Source organism: Dermacentor variabilis, chromosome 3 (genome assembly GCF_050947875.1).
Source record: "Dermacentor variabilis isolate Ectoservices chromosome 3, ASM5094787v1, whole genome shotgun sequence".
NCBI lineage: Eukaryota > Metazoa > Arthropoda > Arachnida > Ixodida > Ixodidae > Dermacentor > Dermacentor variabilis.
Window position 1 is genome coordinate 10,476,414 of NC_134570.1, and position 22,513 is coordinate 10,498,926.

The 22,513-nt window shown below is 43.2% G+C and overlaps 1 protein-coding gene across 3 annotated transcripts in view; it reads right to left on the reverse strand.

Annotated features, from left to right (window-relative positions):
- The window catches only part of mTor (serine/threonine-protein kinase Tor), a 461,269-nt gene that overhangs the window by 388,948 nt on the left and 49,808 nt on the right, over window positions 1–22,513 (reverse strand). For all 3 annotated transcript variants that reach the window (XM_075684170.1, XM_075684168.1, XM_075684169.1), the window contains exons 8-9: window positions 8,401–8,463; window positions 5,568–5,686 (exon numbers count right to left, since the gene is read on the reverse strand). In XM_075684170.1, coding sequence (XP_075540285.1) covers window positions 5,568–5,686; window positions 8,401–8,463 — 182 coding nt within the window. The remainder of the gene's footprint in view (window positions 1–5,567; window positions 5,687–8,400; window positions 8,464–22,513) is intronic.

The window sequence follows — 22,513 nt, forward strand, 5'->3', positions numbered from 1 at the left end:
CTCCGAGTACTTCCCCAGAAAGACTTGCAGTGAGTGACGGTCCTGGTATCCACTGAATCTCGGCAGCGGGACGGGCACACCTCTGATGTTGAGCGCTGGACCCACGCCGGTTGTTTTGTCGGGCCTAGCCATGCCAGTTGTCTTGTCAGGCCTAACCATGTCGCTGAGCGGTGTGGTGCACAGAATTTGTGCTATATCAGCTGCGAGTCTCTCCCTTTTCGTTGTGGTCCTAGAGGTCAAAGCCAACAGATATTGGACGATCAAAGAAGGCAGGAGAGGCAATGTAACTGGCTGGGTGGCACTAGACGATTCTTGGTCCTCCATGTTAGGTCTGGTCGGACGAGCCCACACTTGTCAAGTAAGTTCTTTATTATGGGAAATCCTTGGTGCACGCACACACATGCAGTATGCATTCCGTCCCGCCGCACTGCACACGGCTTGCTGTGCCGATTACTTCCTTACTCAGTTCGTTATCGTACGCTCCACGCATGCCGACCGCGCACACAGGTCTTCCATGTTCTCCCTCTCCGCCACACACCATTGCCTACCGTCCTGTACCTGCGACTCTATGCCACTTCGCGTTGGCCTGGTGCCCTCACAGGGCCACTATACTGATGTGCTCATAGGCAATGGTCACCTTTTCGAGAATAGCTCACACACAGTTCATCAGGACTTCAGCAGGTTTGGGTCAGTGTAGTTGCCAGTGACTTCAGCTGGAATGAAGTCAGGTGTGAGGGCGCAACACCACTGCTGTAATGTTGAATTACTCTTCCATTGTTTTGCTGGCAAAGTCTAAGACTACTAGCCGAATTAAGACTGGCACCAAGGCAGCGAATGAGGGTCTAGAATAGCTTCGAACTATGTGTGTCGATTGCTGCACCTTTTGTCACAAACACAAGAGGAATGCGCCCAGTGGCAGTTTCCTTACCTTGAACCATGACAGATGCCGCGTGGGATTTCCGAGAAAATGTCGAACTGGCTGGTCTGGTAAGCTCCGACATCAGAGCAAGCACACGAGAGTTCTGAGCATTGTGACAAGCCTCTACTGTGAACATTACCGTGATTAACGTGTGCGGTAACGTGATAAAGCACGAGCCAGACGCTCCTTCTTGCTTCTTTTAAACCAGATGGAAAATGAGCGGGTGCTTGCTCTGTTAGCTCTGGTTTGGTCTCGGCTCCCCAAGCATCTTTCCTTGTCATTTTATGGCACACACACTACTGTAGCAAGCAATGCATCAAACCTTCGCCATTGGCTCGGGTGTGGCTGAAAAATGGTCCATCGACATGAGAGGTTTTGTTCGAAATAACCGTTGTGTGGCTTTTGGAGTTCGAATTCACAGTAGTTTTAACTAAGAAGGACTCTGCCGGGACCGACAGAGCAGTCTGAATTATCCATTAATTTGAATTAAGAGACTTTGAATCAGAATTTTATTGTATTTGTGCACCTCTAATGATTTTTGTCAGCATAACTTTGCACATGGTAGCCAGAAGCAGCATCTTTTTTACTAAAGAAGGAAAGGGTGCTGCTATGGGTTTTAGAAGGAAGGGGCATTTTTCTAACAATATCACAACAATCTCACTCAAGTATAATGCTGTTTAAACTTGGTCATCTGACAACAAGCATATTTAGCATCACATGCATGTGACCGTTACCTTTGGAAAAAGCAGACATGCCTGTTTTTAAAGGGACACTAAAGGGAAACAGTAAATCAGTTTAGCATTGTTTGAGAACCCTGAAGGCAGTCATTTAAAAAATATAACGTGATTATTAGATGAGAAAATGAAGGTCCAAGTATCAGTATTTGAATTTCGCACTGAAACCCCAGCGCCGGTACGTCAACGTGACGTCAGGGATTCCAAAGTATGTTCTCGCATTTGGGCCGTGTTGGCTGAGTAAAGGTTCCCGAAACTTGCCATGTTTAATATTTGGTTCCTTTAGAACACAATGTAGTCAATCTGTACCGCTATATATAATTAGTAGGCTTTAGAAGTTGCCATCAAAATCCAGGACGTCACAACCCCCAGGTGCGGGAACATAAGAAGGCGTTGCCACCCGTATTTCGTTTTTGCGCTTTTTTTGGCTAACCAAACGTCTTATCGTTGTAAGAGTGGTGTTTTTGGTGTTGTAGAAAGGTAATTTACTGATGCAGAAGAAATCATTTTTCACTTTAGTGTCCCTTTAAGTTATCTCAGATATGCGGCGCTCAGGTGCCTATTTCCTCCTGTGCACTAAAGTCATACTTTGCATAGCCTTGGGAGCTATACAAAGGGGGAAGGCAGCTGGGGAGGATCAGGTAACAGCAGATTTGTTGAAGAATGGCGGGCAGATTGTCATAGAAAAACTGGCCACCCTGTATACACAATGCCTCATGACCTCGAGCGTACCAGAATCTTGGAAGAACGGAAACATAATCTTAATCCATAAGAAAGGGGACGCCAAAGACTTGAAAAATTATAGACCAATTGGCTTACTGTACATTGCCTACAAAGTATTTACTAAGGTAATCGCAAATAGAATCAGGAACACTTGAGACTTCTGTCTACCAAAGGACCAGGCAGGATTTCATAAAGGCTACTCAACAATAGACCACATTCACACTATCAATCAGCTTATAGAGAAATGTGCGAAATATATATTATATATAGCTTTCATTGATTACAAGAAAGTGATTGATTCAGTTGAAACCTCAGCAGTCATGCAGGCATTATGGAATCAGGGTGTAGACGAGCCGTATGTAAAAATACTGAAAGATATCTATAGCGGCTCCACAGTCACCGTAGTCCTCCATAAAGAAAGCAACAGAATTCCAATAAAGAAGGGCGTCAGGCAAAGAAGTACGATCTCTCCAATGCTATTCACAGCGTGTTTACAGGAGGTATTCAGAGACCTGGATTGGGAAGAACTGGTGTCAGTGGAAACCTTAGCATTCAGTCGAAACCTCAGCAGTCATGCAGGCATTATGGAATCAGGGTGTAGACGAGCCGTATGTAAAAATACTGAAAGATATCTATAGCGGCTCCACAGACACCGTAGTCCTCCATAAAAAAAGCAACAAAATTCCAATAAAGAAGGGCGTCAGGCAGGGAAGTACGATCTCTCCAATGCTATTCACAGCGTGTGTACAAGAGGTATTCAGAGACCTGGATTGGGAAGAATTGGTGATAAGAGTTAATGGAGAATACCTTAGTAACTTGCAATTCGTTGATGATATTGCCTTGCTTAGTAACTAAACTCAGGGGACCAATTGCAATGCATGCTCATTGACCTGGACAGGCAAAGCAGAAGAGTGGGTCTAAAAATTAATATGCAGAAAATTAAAGTAATGTTTAACAGTCTTGGAAGAGAACAGCCGTTTACGATAGGTAGCGAGGCACTGGAAGTGGTAAGAGAATACATCTACTTAGGGCAGGTAATGACCGCGGATTCAGATCATGAGACTGAAATAGTCAGACGAATGGGCTGGGGTGTATTTGGCAGGCATTCTCAGATCATGAACAGCAGGTTGCCATTATCTCTCAAGAGAAAAGTGTATGAGAGCTGTGTCTTACCAGCACTCACCTACGGAGCAGAAACCTGGAGGCTTACAAAAAGGGTTCTACTTAACCCTTTGATGATGATGATATGTGGTGTTTAATGGCGCAAGGGCCAAGTATGGCCAAAGAGCGCCATGCCAAAAGGTCATTTTACGTCATTAACCCTTTGAGGGTCAATGTCGTAAATAAACGGCGCCGCAAATGAACTCTAAAATGGTCGATGCCGTATATTTACAGCGCTGTCTGTATGTTTAAAAAGTGCGCCAATTTCCTAACTTTTTCTTTTCTGTCACGTGCTGCCACTATGTGGGAATATAGGGAATTTTTTTCGCGTTGCCCGGTTTGTTTTAGAGCTAGTTTGCTTCAGCGCGTCTATATAGTACTGCTCGCACATTGGCACGCGCGCGGGAGGGCGGCGGCTTGGGTTTTGTTCCGCGGGCAGTTTCGGCTTCTTGCGCTTGCAAAACTGATGGCTATCTCGTTACTAATCGCTCAAAGGGCGACCGCTTGTTTCTCGCTCGTTTAGTGCTCACGAGGATGCGCATAGGAAGGATGCCGCTGTGCATGCGTTTCCGTTGCTTTTTTTTTTTTTTTTTGATACTCACGAAAACTAATTGCCCCTGGTTGGCGATCAGATGAAGATTAGCGGAACCTTGTCACATGTTTTGCTTTTTTGACAGGCACACAACCACACAGTTTTCTTGAGTGCGTGCACCTACTCAGTTCGATTACGCTATGGATGTACATATTAGTGCAAGAGCAGGAACCTTTGAGTCTTGTGAAATATTCTCGTGTGCACATTTTCAAAGCCTTGAACTATAACAATGCATAAAATTTTCAATTCTTGTAAGTTTATTTTCTTTTTTATTGTTGTTATTCATGAATGAAGAGTACATATATACCAAAGCAAAATATTTTTTTCTAACTTTTTTTTGAAATACCTCCCTAAGAAGAATTAGAATCTAGAATAAAAAAAAATCGACCCTGGGTGGTTGCATATGGCGACAAAAATCGACCCTCAAAGAGTTAAATTGAAGACAACGCAAGGAGCTATGGAAAGAAGAATGATGGGTGTAACGTTAAGGGATAAGAAGAGAGCAGATTGGGTGAGGGAACAAACACGAGTTAATGACATCTTTGTTGAAATCAAGAAAAAGAAATGGGCATGGGCAGGGCATGTATTGAGGAGGGAAGATAACCGAAGGTCATTAAGGCTTACGGACTGTATTCCAGGAGAAGGGAAGCATACAAGGGGGTGGCAGAAAGTTAGGTGGACTGATGAGGTTAAGAACTTTGCAGGGACAACATGGCCACAATTAGCACATGACCGGGGTAGTTGGAGAAGTATGGGAGAGGCCTTTGCCCTGCAGTGGGCGTAGCCAGGCTGATGATGATGACTAATGTCATCCTGTTCACATGTTGAGGAAAGCTGGCATAGACATGGGAGAGAGGCACTACGCGCCCTCCCACTGTCCTTCGCTCTCACGATGCATGTACCCCCCCCATTGGGCTCATGAGACAAGGAAAGGTATCCACCAGGCAAAAAGACATTCCTCTCGCAAAAAGTAAAAAGGTATAAAGGCGTGCCACCGTGGGAGAACCTGCTGCAACCCGTGAATGACCTCGTTTGCCCGACTATCCCAGGCAATGAGACAAGCCTATTTATTACTTATTAGAGTGGACTTCCCTCTGCCAGTGTCCCTTATTGTTAGTGTCAATAAAGATTGTTGCAATTGACTCTTCTGGTTGCCTTATTCATTCGAATCTGATGTAGCTGCGATTACCCGGGCTACAGGTTGGAGAGTACCTAGAAACAACTGTGTCTGTCTAGATCCGGAGCCCGCCTACAACTCTAGCTGTACGCAGAGCATACCCCACACAGTTCATGGCCCGACAGTTCCACAGGTGTTATTATGTTTACTTTAAATTTTAGCAATATTCCATAAGGCACAGTGGACTCCTGACATAGGAAGTAAAATAAAATCCTTGGTACTGCATCATCCAAAGCTGTCAAAGCCTAAATGTGCCATTACCTGTAGTGCTGGTGAAAGGAGGCAGCAGCATGTGCGAACTGCTTCCAGGCGTATTTCTTTGTGCTCACTTGTCAGGTACGTGTTTGCACAATGCTTGACAAAGCTCGTCAGTGTTCGCCCTGAAATATCAAGAACAATACCAATTTTTGCAAGACACAACATTTTACTAGCTGATCGTCAAGACATACTGAAACAAGTTTTCTGTTTTGACAACTTTAACCCTTTCAGGGTCCATGACGTAAATATACGACGCCGTAAACAAGTCCAAAATGGTCAATGCTGTATATTTATGGTGCCGTCTGTACGTTTAAAAAGCGCGCCAATTCCCTAACTTTTTTTTTCCTGGCATGTGCTGCCGCTATGTGGGAATACAGGGAATTTTTTTTCACACTTCTCTCTTGGTTGTCGTTGCATTGTTTGTCTTAGAGCTAGTTTGCTCCGCCACATCTATATACTACCGCTCGTGCATTGGTGCGCACGTGGGTGGGCAGCGGTTTGGGTTTAGTTCTGCAGGCAGTTTCGCCTTCTTGTGCTCACAAAACCGATGGCTATCTTGCTACTAATCGCTCAAAGGGCAACCGCCTGTTTCTCGCTCGTTTAATGCTCACAGGGGTGCGCATAGGAAGGATGCCGCTGTGCATGTGCTTCTTTTTTTTCTTCTTTTTTGGAGACTCGCGAAAACCAATTACCACTAGTTGGCGATAAGATGAGGATTAGCGGAAGTTTGTGACACGTTTTGCTTTTTTGACTGACACACAACCACACAGTTTTCTTGAGTGCGCTCACCTATGCAGTTTGATTACACTATGGATGTAAATATTAGTGTAAGAGCATGAACATTTGAGACTTGCAAAATATTCTCGTGTGCGCATTTTCTAAGCCTTGAACTACGTGTATAACAATGCATCAAATTTTTTATTTTTATAAGTTTATTTTTTTTATTGTTGTTATTCATGAATAAACAGTACATATATACGAACACAAAATATTTTCTTCTCACGTATCGGTCACCCTGGAAAAATTATGGTAAAATTTTTTGGAAATAGATGCCTCAGAAGAATTGGAATCTGCAATAAAAAAAATCGACCCTGGGCAATCGCTTATGGCGAAAAAAATCTACCCTGAAATGGTTAAAGGGACACCAAAGGCAAATAATAAGTGAAGCTAAAGTGATAGATCAATGCTCAAGGACACCTAAGGTGTCAATATTATTGCAAAGATTTAGTAATCGAGAAATTGAGGTAAATGCAGGGACACGATTTTCGGCTCACCAGGGACATTATAGTATTAGCCCAATGACGAAGGCACTCCTCATTTTATTTCTGTCCCTAGTACTCAACTTCTTGTTTTTAAGAAGATATTTGTATTGGGTTATGAGACGAAAGAAAATGCTACTTGTTCAGTTTTAGTCTACGTTTAATAAAAAAAAGAACTCATTGACGTTACCCTTGATGAAGATGCGGGTGGTCGAAAGGTTTCGTTTTCATTAGACTCTGCACTGGCCGCGCCTTCGCGTTTCAGTAGTATCATTATCGTGTAGGGCTGCGCTGGTTTTGCTGGCTCGCAAAACTCCCATAAAATGAAAGTAGCAAAGATTTCCACATCTACGTGATGTTGCGGGATGCTCAAATGGTCCACGCCACGTAAACAAAAGCAGCTGCAGCACTGAATCCAACAATGTCTTGGCTCTCTCTATGCACAAAAAACCATAGTGCCATCTGTAGGGTGCCATTTTATTCACGGATGGCTGTAAAGGGCGGAGATAGCATACGCAATGTCACCACTGCCCGGATCGGGGACGGGCGATTTAAATTGCGCTAAAGGTATTCACACCCTTCAGACATCATTTTCTCTGAAACGATGTTATTTCTTGGCATGAAACAAGCGCTGCAAAGTTCCTGGAACGGTAGTTTAACAGTACATGTTGACTTTATATTTGCCTTTAGTGTCTCCTTAAAGGGGAATGCTGCATTTGCAAAACACATGGAAAAGGATGCTGTTGGCTCAGTTTGAAACTGGGCTAATTGGTTTCTGTTCAACACAGCCCGGTGCCCTCTTGTATCTTGTCCTGTTGTCTCTGCTGTTCACAATATGCTGTTAGCTCATTTAAACATGTGCTCTCCTTTTTCTGAGAGGGTTCAAGGTGCTCATCTTAAAAGGTTGCTTGAAATCAAAACCTAGCAAAGTTTTAAACAATGCAGTTCTATTGCAACTACCACATTTCTGTGCGTATAACCCACACCAAAATTTAAAAATCCTAACAGTAAAGGCGAGGTGGGGATTACATGTGAATTTCACCTTGAAGTGTGGCTTCTGTGATGATGCCACACACTTCAAAGTAAGGTTCTTCGTAAAAGTTTTGCTATCCCTTAGAGAACCCCATTTTCTTCCCACTCTTGCGTACTGAAGCTCCTTTCTCCCCTTTTTTGTGGTCATCCATTCCCCTCCTCTTTACAGGTCGCCATTTTGTGTTTAGGAGTCGGCAAATATTGCATGCGGTGCTGGTGAACTAGAACTCGGATCATGATGAGCTGCGCTCAACAGCCATCTTTAATGGCACAGCAAAAGCTGAAGGTTATCAGCAAGAGGCTTATGCAGAAGAGAGGGAAGCGGGGGGAAGCAGAGCTGCTGGCCAAAGATACATGGTCAAGTCGTGCATCCATGAATGAAGATCGTTTTGGAAAGAGATGAGCAATGTTGTAAAGTTATTTCCACAGGATATACATGCAGATTCAAACATATTTTTTTCTTTCTGGGCTGTTGTAATTGGGGGTGCGGGTTATGTGCGGAAAAAATATGGTACACAGAAGATACACCACATTTCCATACTCACCCTGAAAGTCAAAGCTACCCAGGGTCTTCAAAGCGAGAGAAATGGTTGCAACATCAGTGGTTTCTGAAAATGTCCACGAAGTGTTACAACTAAGCAAACAAGAGTACAAAGCAAACTAGTTAGTTAAATTGGGTTTATTGGCACGAAAGCAACTTAGGCTTTGCTGCGCCAGACTAGTAAACAAAGCAAACTAGTAAATAAAACCTGGATAATACAGAATTCTGAGAGAAGTTAATGCTTTGTGAGTTTCAATGCAGTCCACATAATGGCACCAGTCAGCATATTTGTTCAATTCTGCATAAACACACAATGCATTCACGTTCTGCTCAGCCATAAATTGATCACCAAGACTATGGCTGAGGACTTGAGTGCTGCAATCAGGGCCACAGAGTTAGACAGTATGGAAGACAGTTGAAGGTTGTCGCTGTTGTCAGAGGGTGTGCACTCCATTTTGTAAGAACCTGAAGGCCTTTTGCAATGCACACAGAAGGGAGGGTATTCTGTAAGTGTCCACCTAGTGGACATGTCCATTTTGTCTGCTGGTGAAGTACTGATTGGCTGGTCTGAGAAACGCATCAGAAGGACAGGCACCCCAGCCAATAAGCACTTCAGAAGCTATTGAAATGGACATGTCCACTAGGTGGACTTACAGAATACTCCCCCAATGTTGCCAGAGTAGAATTTAATTGGCGTGACATGTTTCACATGATATAAGGTAGTGCAGAAGTGACAATAGGGGATACTGAAAATGACAACCACTATCTATCGATTTTCAACAATACACTATCTGCCACCTAGTTGAAGGCACGGCAAAACGAAATTGCTCGCTTGTATGCATAGCTGCCGCTTTTACCTTTGTTCTGCGGCATCTTCCCACTGCTGTTTGCTGCTACTATATGTGAAGCAAGGAATTCGTGCCAACAAGCTAGGCTTGTTTTTTTCAGCAATAAGCATAACAAAATCAACAAATAAAATTGCAGTGGCGTCACTATCGCCTCCAGAGGCGGTGAAGAAGAAGACGGCTCACATGCATGTAGCGCAAGAAGAGAACATGCTCGCACTCGACCTGGGCAGCCGCAGTATCGGCCGCTCCCAGGATCTCGAAGCACCATGGCTGGCCGGCCTAAATAAACCGTGGCCATGGCGGCTGTCTCTTCGCACAAAATAAAATAAAGTCTGTGTGCTAAACAGTGGCTAACACAGATGGCATTTTCCATTTCTTTTCCTCGTGTCTGCTTACTGTGACGTGTATACCCCCCCACCTATCCCCCCCCGACACACACACCAACACAAAAATAAATAAATAAAAAGTTTTATTTTCTTACTATCTATTTTCTTGCACCACATCAGCTTCATTCAAACTAGTGCTCAAGGGCAACACTTGCTTCCATACGAAAAATTGTTTGTAAATGCGAACATCTGTTTAGTCTAGATGAGTGCAACAATATATATACCGTATTTATTCAAATTTAGGCCGATAGTTGTTTTTAAATAACCATATACCAAGCTCAAGGATCAGCTTAGATTCGAGGAGTTTAAAAAATGCGCCAGTTCTTAATTGATATTGTATGGTATGGTAACAATAATGTATGTATGTACCATGCTTAATTGAATAAGTATGGTGCATAGCTAGCGCCATCTAGAAAAGTAAGAATTGCAGCTGCTACTAGCCAAGCCAGTAGCCAACTGAAGTGCATGAGCGATGTCATTATCGTAATGGCACCGAATGGCACCAAACAGGCGATCCCACTATAGTGCCACTTTTCAAACAAAAAGTTGTGCTAGCTGCAGAGGCATTGTCAAACGTTCAAGCTGGGCGGGACTTCGGCATCGATGAGAAAAATGTCCGTCGTTAGAGGGGGCAACTGGAGGTTCTTTTTGCATGCGCTGCAACGAGGAGATGACAGCGATAAGGAAGTCAGTGACGATGCTAGCAGCGATGACGATGTAGAATGAGCTCAGCATGTTCATATTCAATAAATGCTGTTTTCATTTTGTGACCACTGTCCTCATTGTTTTGTTCTGCCTACATTAGAAGTAAGTTTTCTTTTTCTTCCTTTTTCTTTCCTGGCTTCAGACTTTTGGGGGTCGGGTCAGATTCAGGGTTGGCCTAGATTTGAGCGAATACAGTTCTTGTTTTATGTTTCCATAAGGCACAACCGTTTTATGTGACATTTTTCTATTAGCGAGCAGCTACATTTTTTATTCTGCAGAAAGAACATTGAAGACAAGAAAGTTGCTTCAAAAATGGCTTTCTAGCTCATACTTCTATGTTCAAGAATTGCAAGTGGGCGGCCAAAACTGACTGTATCATGCATGGTATCTGCGATTATGCTGAAGCAACCGTGCTCTGCACTGACAGAGACCGTATATTGTGGTTAAATGCGTCTAGAGAAACAGGCTCCACACTGTGCTTACAAAATGTCTTTTAAGCGTAAGTGTAGAAGCCCGTCTGTGAAATCGGCGCGTTTGCAGCCATAAGGGAAGCGAGTGCCAGAGGAAGAAGGTGCCTGGAGGTGCAGAAACGAATTGCTCCGTTTGCACCCTTTCTGTTTGTGATTCGACGCCATGGTGCTCACTGTACATGTTCGCCCTGTCTCTTCTTTGCCTGTGTAGCAATATGTAAAGCCCCTGAAACTTCATAAAGTAGTGACACTCTCCTCCTCCGCCTACACTCCTCCTTCTTTTTCCTCTTTCGCACTGTCTCCTCGACCGTGGCGCCGCCTACAACACTTGAGCCTAGCAGACAATCTTCCGCAGAGTGAATGCATGCATAGCAAGGCAGTTGCGCTATAAGTATTCACATTGGCTTTCTAGCTCCAAGTAAACTCGTGTATAGCATAAAATTTCTATACAGAGGGTTACAGAAATTCAGTGATGACAGCTTTTTTTTTTCTGTTTTGATGACTATTTTTAAAGAAGTATCTAAACGAACACTAATGCTGTACTACAACGACTCCGAATGTATTGTGTAAGCTACAATTAAGCATATTTGTCAAATGCGTGTCGCAAGACCTTGTTGTGAATGGTCGTAAATTATAGTATGTTTACGATTGAATGTCAACATCCTGGCCTCCAGCAAGCCCCCAGTAACCTAAATATACCGCGCCATCCTTACCATATGAATTTGCAGCGCTTATCAGCTATGACGCACAAAGGCTGGTAGAGAGCACGAAGAATTGCTGCTCTGAAGGTTCGATAGAATATTACAAGCTACAATGCCACCAATGTTCTTGGCTTCTGCACACAAACTAAAAGGTTCTGGTTTCTACGTTCGAGAGGACTCTTCATTTTCTACATGACAAGCCAGAAATCAATTGATCGAGCATGCGAAGACGCTAAATAAACCATTCAAGCTTTCAGCTGACCGACTGCGCATTGATGACAAATCTTATGCATATGATGCCACAAAGTGTTCAGTAGTGGAAATCAGCAGATAGCTACACCAAGACACATGAGAAGCGCCGCTACCTCATTGCATTGCTACATCGTTAACATTATCATTCACAAATATTAGAAGCCTGATGATGAAACGGGAACTCATCTAATTTTATCTTGACGACTGTGACTGCACTATTCTTGCTCTCGCTGAAACCTGACTTTCCCCTGACTTAGCCGATAACAAAATTCTTCCCATTGCATTCACCTATAATATTTATCGCCACAATCGCTCAAATAGAAGAGGTGGTGGCGTCCTTCTGGTTATTAAAGACTATTGCATCATACATTATTGACACATCTTCAGGTCTGGAGATTGTCTGAGCCATATGGCGCTGCAGTTCTGCAAAAGTTTTAATAAGCGTTTGTTGCCCCCCCTTCCCCCCCCCTTGGGGAATTATAGTCATTGCTTCGTTGATGAACTGCGCAGCAGCATTGCTAAAGCCACCGAGCTCGTGTCCAACTGAGTTCACATCCCGTATTGGCGACTTTAATCTCCCTCTCATTGATTGGCCAAACTTATCGTTATCCTGCAGCGTTTCATCATAATTCATTAGTATAACATTAGATTATAATCTGTTCCAGATCACTAAAGAACCTACCCATGGTCCTAACGTCTTAGATCTCACACTAATGCCCCGGAGACGATAGACAAGTAACATGCTCAGATGTTCTCAGTCTCAGTGACCACAGATTACTCAATGTATCCATCAGTATCCCATTACCATTTACAGGTGTCTCAAGAAAGACAATTCGTGACTACAACAAGGGCAATTATGAAGCAATCAACAATGAGCAAGAATGATTCTTTGACCATCAATTTTTACCTTTGTTCCACACTAGGTCTGTTCATAACTGGATCATGTTCAGAGATAAGTTATGCGCATTGGTTGAGCAGCACATTCCTTTAATCACAATAATTGAAGACAAAAAACAAAGCGTGGTTCACTAAGTCCCTTCACCTACTCAGAAACAAAGAGAAACATTCATACAGAACCGCAAAACGAACTGGCACCACGTCAGCCTGGGAAAGGTATCTTAACTGTTTAAATTCCTACTGCTCCGCTCTCAGTGTAGCCAAAAATAAATATTTTTCCCATGACCTTCCTTCACTAAAATCTAATCCTAGAAAGTTCTGCTACATTTTATCTCCTGAAAGCCATACTAATGACATCTTGTTACACAATGAAAACACCATTCCTATTCCTAACAGTGAGTGTGCTCAAGTTTTCAATAAATTCTTCTCATCCGTATTCACGAAAGAAAGTATAACTTAATTTGCCCATTGTTGCAGACCTAGATTATCGGTACATGGAACCTATTGACATTACTATTGACAGTATTGTTCTGCTTATTAATAACTGAAAAGTTTTGTATTCAGCAGGTCCCTGACAATATTAACTCTAAATTACTAAAAGATACAGGCTCAATATCTAGGAAGTTTTTATTCCATATTTTTCATCAATCTTTATTGACAGGTTAGGTTCCCCAAGATTGGAAAACAGCCAAAGTCATACCCATCTTTAAAGACGTTGACAAAAACTTGGCTGAGAACTACCGACTGATATCACTGACATTCATATGCTGTAAAATGATGGAACATATTATTGCATCTCATGTTTACCATAATCTAGAATTGAACTTTTTTCATAATCAAGATGGTTTCAGGAGAGGTTTGTCGTGCGAAATGCAACTGCCTTAATTTAGGACGGACTTACATTTTAACATGGGCTCAAACGTTCCAACTGACAGCATATTTCTGGATTTTGCTAAAGCTTTTGACCACATTGCCTGTTTTTGAAGTTATCATCATTAAAACTTGATTCACTAAACTCTATCCCGGCTTCGAAACTTTCTTTCTAACAGGCAGCAGTTTACTTTTGCTAACAGGTTCTCCTCGCCCCTTTCAAATGTTCCATCTGGTGTACCACAAGGAAGCTTTCTTGGTCCCTTACTCTTTCTGATGTACATTAATGACATACCCAATAACTTATCATCATGCATGCGCATCTTCACAGACGACATCATTATCTTCGTTCTATTAGCAGCTCTGATGACCATCTGATTCTCCAAAATGATCTTACCCAAGTTACTAATTGGTGTGACACCTAGCTAATGACACTCAATTCATCAATATGTAAAGTGCTGTCCTACAGCCGCAAACGCACTAACTTGGACTATTCCTACTGCATCAAAAATGTCCCATTATCTCGGACCTCATCATTAAAATATCTAGACTTAACCCATTCAACAAACCTCTCCTGGACTTCTCACATTACCACCGTCTGTGCCAGTGCTTCTTGACCACTGAATTACCTGCGACGCAATCTTTGAAACTCATCTACGCTTATCTGCAAACTGGCATTTCAAACATTTGTTTGCCCACGACTTGAGTTCGCAGCTCCAGTCTGGTATCCCCACCAAAATTGCTTAACTAACATGCTGGAATCAATCCAAAACAGAGCCACATGTTTCATTTCCCAGAATTATGACTACCGTTCTAGCATAACTCAAATAAAGCTTCGCCTTTAACTTCAGCTGCTAAGCAATTGTCGCGGCATAGCCATTTTGTCATAAGTACACCCACCACGCTAACAATGTCATCGCACACATCACACAGATTACACAATCACCTTAGCTTCACGCGCATCTATGGTAAAACTGAAACATTTAACTTGTCTGCGATTCCATGTGCCATTCGTCTCTAGAACAGCCTCCCCGATAACAATCAAATTCAAATTCTTTATTTGTGCCTTGTACAGACACAGACAGCGGAGGCGCAGAAAAAGCTGTCAGAAACAGCTTGACAAAGCCGCAGCCCCCTTTCACTCGGCAGTGGCTTCACAGCAAGGCTTTCAAAACAAAGGTAATTGTAGTCCAATAACAGTTATACAATAATGAAGAAGTACAAAAGAAAACATAACAAAATCATACAATATTTAGACAATATTCCCCACACACACAAAAAAAAAAGAAAACAGAACCTACATGGTAACATACATAACACGCAAAGCACTGTTTGACGTACTGAAGAGATCAAAATTATTATATACATAAGCATTTAAGAGGGAAGGAAGAGTGAACTGCAGGCGTTCTCTACCGGAATTTATTCGAGGGGTTGGCACTACCCAATTCTCCGCATACCTTGTCTTGTAGGTTGCTTCTCGGGTACGTAAATCAGCAAGGTACCATATGTGATTTACATTTCTCCGTGTTTCCAGTTAAAACCAGACACTCAAGTGGTATTTGTACAAGATGTGGATCTTCAGCACACTACTTTGCAGAAAGAGATCTGCACTCTGTGAGCCCCAGGGGTCATTGTGCACATGACGAAGGAAATTCTGCAACATGTAGATGCACTGAAGACAGCTAATTTAGGCTGTGCCCCACGCTAAATGACAATAGTTTAAATAGGAGTAAAAAAGGGCATTATATGGGAGTAATATTACTGGCCTTGGAAGAACGTATCTGAGCCGACCTACGATCCCAGTTATTTGAGCCAGTTTCGTTGTGACATGCTCCATGTGATGTTCCCAAGACATACAGGAGGAAAAAACTACTCAGAGACATTCAAATTGCTCAACCACATCTATAAGTCGTGAATTTAACTTAATCTTGAGGGAGGAGGCAACTGGTTTATCTTTAGGGTGGAATATGACAGCTTGTGTCTTTTTTTCATTTATACGCATGCATTTGGATTCAGATCATTTTTGTAACTCGTTCATAATGACATTGTATTCCTGAACAAGAAGGTCAAAATCATTTCCGGCAAGAAAGATGCTAGTATCATCAGCGTAGATAATAAATTTAACAGTGGAGTTAATGTTGGGAATATCATTAAGGTGCATATTAAATAGTAATGGTCCCAATATACTGCCCTGTGAAACACCAGAAATAACAGATTTTAGTTCAGATTTCATATTGTCTATGCAGACAGCCTGTTTTCTATGTGACAAATATGATTTAAGAAGCATGAGAAGAAACATAGTTGCGGATACTGACTGTGAAAAATTCAGGCCTCACTCAACTCGCTTAACCCTTGTTGACCATTGCTATCATACTCACTGTTTGGTTTTATTTTTCCTATTTTTTCCTTGCAGCTGTAATAAACTTATCGAGTTCCTTTTTATTGTATTATACACAGCTGTATGTAGCCAATATGCTTCTCCAATTCTTAGGCTGTGCACTTCACAGGTGTTGTTTCTTTCTGTACCTTCATATTGTTACGAGATTGTGTGTGCTTACTTGATTCTGTGCCCCCTTACTCAATGCCCGGTGTAGGGCCCTTGTCAGGTATTCAATAAATAAATAAATAAATAAATAAATAAATAAATAAATAAATAAATAAATAAATAAATAAAAACATTTGTCAAGTCCGTGTCGCAAGATCTTGTTGCAAATGGTTGTAGATAGTATGTTTACAATTGAATGTCAATATCCTCGCCTCCATGAAGCCCCCAGTAACCTAAATATATCGTGCGATCCTTACCATGTGAATTCACGGCACGTATCACCTATGAAGCACAAAAGCTGGCAGAGCGCACGAACGATCGCTGCTCTGAAGGTTCGACAGAGTATTACAAGCTACACTGCTACCAACATTTTTGCTTGCCGGTCATCTAAGCACGCGCAGAGGCTCAGAGGTGGGTGCTGGTTCTGTTATGTTTCTCGTGCCTCAAAGTGAACAGAAATATGTGCGGCCAATCGAGTTGAGACTCTACGTACATAGAAAATGATAGCTTTTTAGTATTGGTTCGCGAAGTGGGAACACGGTCACACTACTTCATTTAGGCTCATATAAGAACATAGTGAGCTTACGTTGAGTAAATTATTTTGTCAGGTTAGTGACTCATTATGAATAACACTTTATCGTGCGTTAGCTCATCCGTTCACGATGTCACGTACTTGTCGTGTACCGAGTTGCACTAAGGTGCATGCATTGAGGACGGTTGCGCTCGTTCCAAAATAACATTTGCAAGATATGACTTTAGTGAGGTGATGACCGTGCAAAGAATTGCCGGGCTATGATGCGGCCGAAGTTGTGGTAAGTGAAGTGATGCAGTCGTTGACGTTAGGCATCATTTATAGTGGCCATATGAACTACAGTCGAACCCGACTATATCGAACGCGTTTAGATCAAATTATTCTTTATATCGAACATTTTAGGGCCACGGTATAGTTACAAGTATATATAGCAAAAATGACGCTTACATCGAACAAATATAGCAGCGACTCCCGATATACGAAACTTCAAGCGGCGGAAAACTGCTCCCGGAAGTCGGCTTTCCCTCGCGATGGCGGGGAAACCCGGCAGCACGGCTCCATCCAGCCGCTCTCCCTACCATGACCGTGCTGCGTCGGACAAGCCGTCGACACCTCTCTGCAAAAAATTATCCTGGCCCGCCCGCAGCGCTTGCTCAGACAACCAATCAAAGAGGCTCTTGTGCCCTTGTCGTGCAAGATTGCTAAAGTGCGAGTAGTCTTGCTGCTTTTCTGGTTCATTGTGTGTGCGCCTTGTGGGCCTTCTGTTGCGGTGTTGCCGTGATGAAGCCGCAGAATTTGCCTTTCACTGTGAAGCTCGAAATCATAAATCGGGTCGAACGCGGTGAGAAGTTGGATGTCCCCACAGCGTGCAAGATTCGGAGGAGCACTCTCACCACAATCTTGAAGAATAAGGGGGACATTAGGGCTAAAGCAGCCAAACTGTCGACCCGGTGCCCATGGCGCCCGACGCGTACGCACGGCCGTGTACGAGTGGTTCATCCGAAATTGCTTCAGCCGTGCCGGCTTCAGCATGCTTGGTGATGATTGTAAATTCTGATGAATGTGACGAAGCCGTTGCCGGTGTTGTCAAAGTTTGGAGCAAGCTGTCAGAATTTCCAGAAGCTGTGGAGGAGTTTGTGAGTGCAAATGATGGTGTCGCGACCACGGGAGAGCCCGAAAACGGAGACTACATAGCCGACATCGTACCGAGCACAAGTGAAAGTGGGCACAATGAGGAAAGCAACGACGGTACTTTGCCTACATCCTTCGAAGGGATTGGTGCACTCGCACTAGTCCGGTGCTTGTGCACAAATGCGGAAAATTGCAGCCTCAGTTGCTCCGACTCCTTAGACAATGTGGAGAAGTGCGTGCGTCGCAGGCAGCGAAATTGCCCAAGCAGAAGAAAATGCAGGACTATTCCATGCGAAAATAAGCTAGTTTCATCAATAAAGTGATTTTATATAGGGTATTTGCTTTTATGACATCCAATTATTTAGCAGGCTTATATTGGATTATGCTCTATATCGAACTGATGGGCATTTCTTTGCGAGTTCGATATAGCCAGGTTTGACTGTAATAGTTGAGCGAATGAGCAAGTTAACAACTAAACAAGCGTGCGAACAAATAAACGAACAAACAACAACCAAACCAGCCCATGAACTAGAGGGCAACCGCACGTTTTCTTTGCGAGTGCTTCACCACCACGTCTTAACCTTCACACACTATAAATTAGTATGTACTTCTCAAAGACCTTTGATGCTGCTGTTTGGCGATTAACGCGCCTCGTGACTTGGTTTCAGGAGAGCATGCATGCTTATCAACGGTGCCTTTGTATTGCAAATCCACCGGGCGACCGCCTACAATTAACACGAATAAAAGAGACAAACAAAGCTATTTGCTCTAAAGAAGGCTTGTAAGTAATCACAAAAGACAGAGATTTCTTTGCCGAAGTTTTCGCACTTGAGCATCCAATTTTGTCAAAAGGACTGAGCCGAGTATAAAAATTTCGTAATCACGTTCCCACAGGCAGCCTTGCATACCTGCAGATCCAAATATGTTGGAGTACAAAACGATTGCACGTGTGTGCAAATGAGTGAGCAGCTTATCCATTCTCCTCGGCTCGGCCTTCAAAAGAGCGCAATATGGAAGTGCCCCGTGTCAAGTCGCCTTTCCGGTGAGAGAAGCGACCAGTTTCCCACCATTATCTTACCCCTCCATTCTAAGCCCTGTCAAAGGCGGCCGAGATGCCTTATACCTAGCCGGGTTCTCGGCCTGCTGCACACGTGCAATACTGGAACTACGAGGCCAGAGTGTTTAGAAATCGTTCTGTATTGAGTTATCCATCGCGATCAGCTAAAGGCATCTATCGCGGACAAATCAAGAAAATTTTTAGGCATGTAGGGCCCTCGGGGTTGTATTTTTCGGCGATAAGGTAGCCTGGCCGCATGTGGGATTAGCTGAGTGAGCTATGTGGAATACTCGGTTGCCATAGTCGGAAGTTCGAATCCCGCTATAAAATAATTCTTTCTTTTTTTTTTTTTACGATGGTGGGCTTGAAATTCACCTCCTCCAGTGCACAACATATGCAGGCTTGGAGTGACGCCTGTCACCGTTAAAAGATGCCAAGAGCAAGTGGGCTATACTAATCCAGGTACAACCAAATTAGGAAGGCCCACTAAGCTTCAACAAGACACTCCCTCACCAGAACAGGAATTAGCCTCCCTGGTGCAGTATCCGGCCACCCCCTCCCACATGGCTCCTTCAATTACCCAATTGCTCTCAGTCTCCAGCAGCTGCGGAGCACCTGACCAAGGCGGCGGTCAGACCTGTAACGCAGCAGGGAGTGCTAAGAATCTCTGGATCCAAACAGGCCGCCAATGGAAACTGACCCTTGCAATGTTTAACACATGAACCCTCTCGAGTGAGGCTAGCTTAGCAAGACTCTTTGAGGAATTATCAGACATTGTTTGGGATATCATCGGCCTTAGTGAGATTAGAAGAACTGGTGAGGCTTATACATTGCTGAATAACGGACATGCCCTCTGCTATAGAGGTCTCGTAGATAAGCAATAAGGGGTAGGATTGCTCACCCATAAGGACATAGCGGGCAACATTGACGAATTCTACAGCATTAATGAGAGGGTAGCTGTAAACATAATCAAGCTTAATAAGAGGTATAGATTAGAGGCAGTGCAAGCCTTCGCTCCAACAACCAGTCACGACGATGAGGAAGTAGATCAGTTTTATGAAGATGTTAAATTAGCGATGAGAAAAGTGAAACTCAGTATACTAGAGTAATGGGCAACTTCAATGCAAAAGTGGGGAAAAGGCAGGCTGGTGAACAAGCAATTGGCAACTACAGTGTCGGTTCTAGGAATGTCAGAGGAGAGGTGCTGGTAGTATTCGCAGAAAGGAATAAGCTTCGAATAATGAACGCCCTTTTCAAGAAGCGTAGCAACAGAAAGTGGACCTGGAAAAGCCCTAATGGTGAAACAAGAAATGAAATTGACTTTATACTTTCTGCTGATCCCAACATAGTGCATGATGTAGAAGTGATAGGTAGAGTAAAGTGCGGTGATCATAGGTTAGTGAGGGCTAGGATTCACCTCAATTTGAAGAGAGAAAGAGCAAAATTGATCAAGAAGAAACAGGTCAATCTTGAGGCAGTAAGGGTAAAAGCAGACAAATTCGGGCTGGTACTTGCAAACAAATATGCAGCCTTAGAACAAAGACATGATGGTGACATAGAGCTAACGCATGAAACTGTAACTGGGTTGGCTTCAGAGGCAGCAATTGAAGTGGGAGGCCAGGCACCATGGCAACCAGTAGGCAAGCTCTCCCAAGTAACAAAGGACTTAATAAAGAAACGACAAAAAATGAAAGAGTCCAACTCAAGAGATAAGATAGAATTCGCGGAACTGTCAAAACTGATCAACAAGGCAAAAATAAGTGATATTCGAAGCTATAACATGAGAAAGACTGAAGAAGCCGTAAAAAATGGATGCAGCCTGAAATCAGTGAGAAAGAAACTTGGCATAGGACAAAGCAAGATGTATGCACTAAGAGATAAGCAGGGTAATATCATCAGCAATCTCGAAGATATAGTAGTAGCAGCGGAAGAATTTTATACTGACCTGCACAGTACCCAGAAGAGCCAGGATACCTCAATTACAAACAGTAACGAACAGGATAAAGAAACTCCTCCTATAACTAGCGATGAGGTCAGAGGGGGCCTTGCAGGACCTGAAACTAGCAAGAACGGCAGGAGAAGATGGAATAACAGTCTATTTAATCAAAGATGGAGGAGACATAATGCTTGGAAAACTGGCGGCTCTTTGTGCGAAGTGTCTATTAACTGCAAGGGTCCCAGAAAATTGGAAGAATGCAAACATTATACTAATCTACAAAAAGGGAGACGTTAAAGAATTGAAAAATTATAGGCCCATTAGTTTACTCCGAGTACTTATCTGTAAATATAAAATATTTACAAAAATAATCTCCAATAGAATAAGGGCGACACTGGACTTCAGTCAACCAAGCGAACAGGCTGGCTTCAGGAAGGGATACTCTCAATGGACCATGTCCGAGTCAGTAATCAGGTAATCAAGAAATCCGCAGAGAAATCCATGGAAAATATCTACAGAGATTCCACAGCTACCTTAATCTTACACAAGTAGGAAGATACTTATAAAGAAAGAGGTCAGAGAAGGAGGCACAATCTGTCTAATGATGTTCACTGCGTGCCTGGAAGAAATATTCAAGCTATTAAACTGGGAAGGCTTTGGAGTAAGGATCCACGGTGAATATCTCAGCAACCTTCGGTTTGTCGATGAGATTGTTCTATTCCGCAACGCTACAGAAATGTTACAACAAACGATTGAGGACCTTAACAGAGAGAGTGTAAGAGTGGGGATGGAGGATTAACATGCAGAAGACAAAGATAATGATAAATAGCCGGGCAAAGGAACAAGAGTTCAAGATTGCCAGTCGGCCTCTAGAGTCTGTGAAGGAGTACGTTTACCTAGGTCAATTAATCACAGGGAACCCTGCTCACGAGAAGGAAATTCACAGAATAAAAATGAGTTGGATCACATGCGGCAGACATTGCCAGCTCCTGACTGGAAACTTACCATTATCATTAAAAAGGAAGGTGTACAATCAGTGCCTTTTACCAGTGCTGACATATGGGGCGGAGACTTGGAGACTGACAAAGACGCTTAAGAACAAGTTAAGGACCGTGCAAAGAGCAATGGAAGGAAGATTGCTACTAATAGTGTTAAGAGACAGAAAGAGAGCAGTTTCTATCAGAGAGCAAACGTGTATAGACGATATCCTAATTGACATCAAGAGGAAAAATTGGAGCTAGGCAGGTCGTGTAATGCGCCGGTTAGATAACCATTGGACCATTAGGGTTACAGAATGGGTACCAAGAGAAGAAAAACACAATCGAGGACAGCAAAAGACTAGCTGGAGCGATGAAATTAGGAAATTCGCGGGCGCTAGTTGGAATCGGTTGGCGCAGGACAGGGGCAATTGGAGAGCGCAGGGAGAGTCATCCTGCAGTGGACATAAAACCGACTGATGATGATGATGACAAAATGATTAAGTGCACCAAATACGACCATGTATCGCTTATGCAGTAAAACCTCAATAAACTGCACCCGCTTAAACAGTAGTTTCGTTTTCAAAGTAGTAAAGTCAAATCCTCGACTCAGCGGCCATTGAACATAATGTGGTTTGTAGCTACATAAACCGTACCAGCTTATTGCGTACGCATTGGTTAAAACATAGAGTTTCCACTTTTCATTGCGCAAACATGGCGGTGCGTCGTCTCCATCAGGCGGCCCGGCAGAATAACGAGCCTCAGAGATCGAAACAACGGCCTCCAAGCGCCCTATGCGTTTGCGCCTGA